This window comes from Phodopus roborovskii, unplaced genomic scaffold (assembly GCF_943737965.1).
Source record: "Phodopus roborovskii unplaced genomic scaffold, PHOROB, whole genome shotgun sequence".
NCBI classification, from domain to species: domain Eukaryota; kingdom Metazoa; phylum Chordata; class Mammalia; order Rodentia; family Cricetidae; genus Phodopus; species Phodopus roborovskii.
Window position 1 is genome coordinate 22,355,534 of NW_026126541.1, and position 5,265 is coordinate 22,360,798.

A 5,265-nucleotide genomic window follows, 5' to 3' on the forward strand; every position below is an offset into this window, starting at 1 on the left:
CTCAGATGCAACTTTGCATAGACCCATGCATAACACATAGGGCTCCTCCAGGCTCGCACAGGCAGGGAGCGGCTAGCTGAGAATCTGTGGTCGTGCGCTACGTGCCGCACGCTGTTCCGGACCGCGGCTGAGTCCCGCTGGCCCCGGGCTCCCTGACACCAGGCTCACTTTCCAGCACGCTCCGGCCACATCCAGCCCCGCGGTGATCACGTTCCGGGGACAGGGGCTCGTGGCCCAGCTGCGCGCTGGTTGGTCCTGCCATTGGGCTGCTGATTGGTCGGATGAACCAGCTCACGTGGTCGGGCTCTGATAAGCTGCCTCCCGGCCCCCGGCGGTCAGTCGGCGGGCTGGACCGCAGCTGCATCCGCAAAGTGCTGGGTGTGAAGTTGTGCTGGGTGTGGCTGTCGCGGTTGCCGCTGACTCTCGGCCCAATGAGCTGCACCAGGTACGTTCAGTGCAACTCTGCGCCCTAACGGAGGGGAACCTGCAGCTGCGGGACGTTGGGTTTTTCTGTGGTTTTTTGTCTTCTCTGCAAATGGAGACCCCGGAGGCCTGGAAGGGTGGAATTGAGTTGTATTTCTTAGGGCTTGTTTTATGAGTCAGCACCCCAAAGCAGATACTGCCTTAGTTTGAGTCAGCTGTAGCTGGGATTCCCTTGTTGAAGTGACTCGCCTTTGAGCTCAGAGACCCAAGCACTTGAGGGCAGCTTAGTTTGCACCCTGACATTGCTGGTGAGACTGTGGCAGAAGTTACAGATTTTGCATTTACTCGTTTCTCCCATTTGCCTTATCCTGGCTGGTCATAGAAAATTCAGCCTCAGAGTTTGAGCAAACTATCATTTTAACTTTTGCTGGGGACTTAGGATTCCAAAAGCCCAATTCTAAAAATTTCTATAAATGCAAAAGTGAAGAAACAAATAACAGATCCACAAAACAAAAACAACGAATAACAGCCCAATCGACCAAGCAACCAAGAACATCCCATGAAATTTAGTTGCATCTCCAAGTTGTGATGTAGTAAAAACAATTCTCTCTCCTCGAATCCTGTCTGTTAATGGTTGTCAGACTAATACATTTCGAGCTTTTGTCAGAAAAACTCCTAGGGCTATTAAAGTGATTTCTGTATACATTCTTTACCATCCACTTTGTGATGATGACCATTTGCCAGTGTGATGTGCTTAGTGTGGCTGTGAAGAGAAATTCTTCAAGCCAGACTCTCTGTCTGTCTGTCTATCTGTGCTCAAAAGATGTTAAATACCTGTATAAACTGTTAAAGAATAAGTAAATAAAAATGAAAGTCAAACTGAAAATGGCACCTTCTATATTTCATGTGTCTCTTGTCTATAATGCTGAAATTGGAAAACTCTAATCCCATAAGGCTGGCAACATAGTGTGAGGGCAGGGGAAAGGCCAGAAAAAAAAATCTTGGTGGATGATTCTTGTTTTATATTAACTATTGTTATTGTCTTTCTACTTGTAAACGCCACTTGCTCAAACAGTAGAAAACACCAAAGAAACACAAAATGAGTAGATTGTGTAATTCTGTCCTGCAAAGGTAATTAACATTTTGGTGTTTTTCCCTGTGAAGTTTCTCAGTATTTACAAATTCATATACCTACTATGTATTTTAAAACAGTTCAATTCTCAGATTATCAGTTTTTAAAAACACATTTATACATGTATACAGCAGGTTACAAGACAAATATAATAAAGTATTATTGGACAGAATGAGTAGGTCTGTTTTCTTGGCTGCCAGTTTTTCCATTTATATGTGAACTTGTCATGGGTATCCTTCTATATGAAATGCAGGTTATTTAGAGGTTTGTTTGTTTGTTTGTTTTTAAACCTTTAGTACATGAGATGTTGGCTGGTGTTACAGGTTGATCATTTGTGAAAAATTAGGATGAACTTGATAAAATGCAAAAGTCATTCTGACTTCACACAATAACTGCATGACATTTTAAACATTTCTTTATCTCTTTTCAAGTGGGATTACTTCTCCAGAGAAGTAAAACTGATTTAAGAGCCAAAATAAGAAACATCAGCCAGAAGGAGCAAGAGGGTCTGTCTGGGACTGTGATTATGGAGTTTCCTGTCTGGTCAATAGACTTGAGGAAGCTTTAAGTACATATTTACCTTGTTGGCCCACACATGGAGTAGTGTTCTAAGTCCCAGGAATCTGATTTTTTTCCCTTAAAGGAAAGGAACTTCTTAGGTCATGTTGACCTGACAGGTATAAGAAGCACTGACCCAGAACAGAGCAAATAATCCTCAGAGCTGTGTCAGACATCATCAGATCCAACCCTCTTATCTCTCAGACGGGGGCAGTGAACCACTCTGAGTGTTTCAGGTGCCTTACACATGGTCCAATGGGCTGCCAAGCACCCAGCTAGACTGCAGATCTAATCACTGGCATGCTCTCCTGTCTTCATCTGTTAGCATCTCCCTGATTAACTGTAAGGAGTGCACTTGCATATGAGTAGGGCAAGACAACTCCAGCTCTTGGTGACCACCTCTCTTCCTTTTCCATTCTAGAATGATCCATGTGCTGGATCCACGGCCTTTGACAAGTTCAGTCATGCCAATGGATGTGGCTATGAGGATTTGCTTGGCTCATTCACCACCCCTGAAGAGTTTCCTGGGTCCTTACAACAACTTTCAGCGAAGAAATTTTGTGAACAAATTGAAGCCTTTGAAACCATGTCTCAATGTCAAACAGGAAACAAAATCACAGAACGAATGGAAGCCCCCGAATGACCAAGCCAAGAAGCGGGTCGTGTTTGCCGACTCCAAGGGGTTGTCACTCACTGCAATCCACATCTTCTCTGACCTCCCAGAAGAACCTGCGTGGGACCTGCAGTTCGATCTCTTGGACCTTAACGATATCTCCTCCAGCTTAAAACTTCACGAGGAGAAAAATTTGGTTTTCGATTTCCCCCAGCCTTCATCTGATTACTTAAGTTTCCGGGACCGCTTTCATAAGAACTTGGTCTGCTTAGAGAACTGCTCTTTGCAAGAGCGGACAGTGACTGGGACAGTCAAAGTTAAAAATGTGAGCTTTGAGAAGGAGGTTCGGGTCCGAATCACCTTTGACTCCTGGAAAACCTACACAGATGTGGACTGTGTATACATGAAGAATGTTTATGGCAGCTCAGACAGCGACACCTTCTCCTTTGCCATTGACTTACCCCATGTCATTCCAACTGAGGAGAAAATTGAGTTTTGCATTTCTTACCACACTAATGGGAGGGTCTTCTGGGACAACAACGAGGGTCAGAATTATAGAATTGTCCATGTACAATGGAAACCCGATGGGGTGCAGACACAGATGGCACCCCAAGACTGTGCATTCCAACAGGCGGTGCCTAAGACTGAGTTAGAACCCACTGTCTTTGGCAGTCCGAGGCTTGCTAGTGGCCTCTTCCCAGAGTGGCAGACCTGGGGGAGAATGGATAACTTGGCCTCCTACCGATGAGTTAGATAGCCTATGGACTAGCTTTGTCTGATGACAATCCTCATGCGATTCTAGCTCTGCGTTGCTCAATATTAGGAAGTCTTAGTTACTTTCCATCAGTAGGTTTAGGTATGAGCTCTTGGGGCCTGGCTATAGATAATATAGTGTTGGGGTCCCTGAGGGTGATGCCACCCGGTCTTGTTTTGGAGGATCAAGTAACAGTCTGGGAACTAGTTTTATAACAGTAACACCTTTTTGGGGGTGCAATTTTCCCACTCCCTCTCAGTTCACTAGCTTTCACGTTGGACAAGGAAAGGCTTAAGGACAGTTGATAGTGATGGAACGCTGTGGTAAGGGTGTGAGGAATGTGGAATATATACGCTAAGGGCTCTGAGGCTTGAGTCAGAGGAGGAGCAGGGGGCTGATACTTAAACTGTTGGTGGGAAAACATAAAGTTACCTTGTGTTTCAATGTGGGTTTTACAGGTTTCTCCTGAGGAAATAATTCAACAAGGGGAAAGAGGTCCATTCTGTGCATTGTTGCATAGAAAAATACAGGGTATTGGATGGTACTGGGGGGGAGATGAACTGTTGGTCTGAAGAATCAAGATCTTGAGGGCTAGAGATGTAACTTAGTTGGTAGATGTTTGCTTAGCATGCATGAAGTACCATAAAACTGGAGATGGCAACATGTGCCTCTAATACCATACATTAGGGTAGAGGCAGGAGGATCAGAAATTCAAGGTCATCCTTGGCACCTAGAAAGTTGGAGATCAGCCTGGGCCATATGAGACCCTGTCTTGAGGAGATGACAAGAAGACTCTAAGTGAATCCTTTCCGTTTAAACGTGGTCTATCACAATCCACGTTTTGGGGAGTGTTTAAGCAAATCCAGCTTTGCAGGCTTAACCTGGTAAGTGACTTTGCAGTCAAGGCATCATTCTTGGGTTCTTGGTAGAGAATGCTTCCCGACAAGAGTCATGCTGTCACCAATGGCTAGCAGTATGTAGAGACTCAATGTCATGTCAAAGGTTGACAACTCTTCCAGTGCCTTGATTAAACCAGAACACTGTACTGTTTAAACCGGTTACCTGAATGGCCATCTAATAACTCATGAGCTTTTTTCATTTGGCCTCATTTGAAGGTCCATTCGCTGGCGTTCTCCTAAAATACTGCTGTATTTTCAGGAGTGCTGTCGGTGTACACAACTCACATCCTTCATATTGAAGGTGACTCATCTTTCTGCCACACTTTTTTGATGTGATGTTTGAAGTGGGGACTGTCACCAGGGTCTCAGCTCAAGAATCCAGTACCTCGCACATCCAAGTAGCAGTCTATCTCTCGCCTACTTTTGTCTTGCTGTTTTAGTTTCAAGTGCTTCTTAAAAAAGCAGATGTGAATTATTTTGAATGTGAACAGTTTTGTATGTACGTGAATCCATTATGTGAGATCTTGAAGGCAGGTGTCCCAGGATGTTTGCCATTATTGTGTATGCCCTTTTGGGGGTGTTAGGAGAGTGCAGTGAATTGTAACACATGTGATCTGCCATGCTGTGAAAACACTATTGGAATAACTCCACTCTGACAGCATCTGAGGTTTGGCTAATATTCTTAAGTATCTGCTGTAAATATCTACATTGTCCCTCATGAGCCTCTCACTTTAAAAATAAATTTGCTTGATAGAAGACCTCAGAATGTTTTCTTTCCCCAAACCATAACCAGTCAAACCAGAAGCTTAGTAGCTGAAGTCCGCCTGTTTGGCCTAGCAACGACCAAGCAGAACTGGTTTGGACTGGGAAATGGATCCACCTGCGG

At 44.6% G+C, this 5,265-nt stretch overlaps 1 protein-coding gene across 1 annotated transcript; it reads left to right on the top strand.

Moving 5' to 3' along the window:
- Positions 1 to 266: 266 nt before the first annotated feature.
- Positions 267 to 5,037, top strand: Ppp1r3c (protein phosphatase 1 regulatory subunit 3C). Its single transcript, XM_051199599.1, has 2 exons — positions 267 to 445; positions 2,535 to 5,037. The coding sequence occupies exons 1-2, from the start codon at positions 282 to 284 to the stop codon at positions 3,472 to 3,474; spliced, it is 1,104 nt and encodes a 367-aa protein (XP_051055556.1). The 5' UTR covers positions 267 to 281; the 3' UTR covers positions 3,475 to 5,037.
- Positions 5,038 to 5,265: the final 228 nt, after the last annotated feature.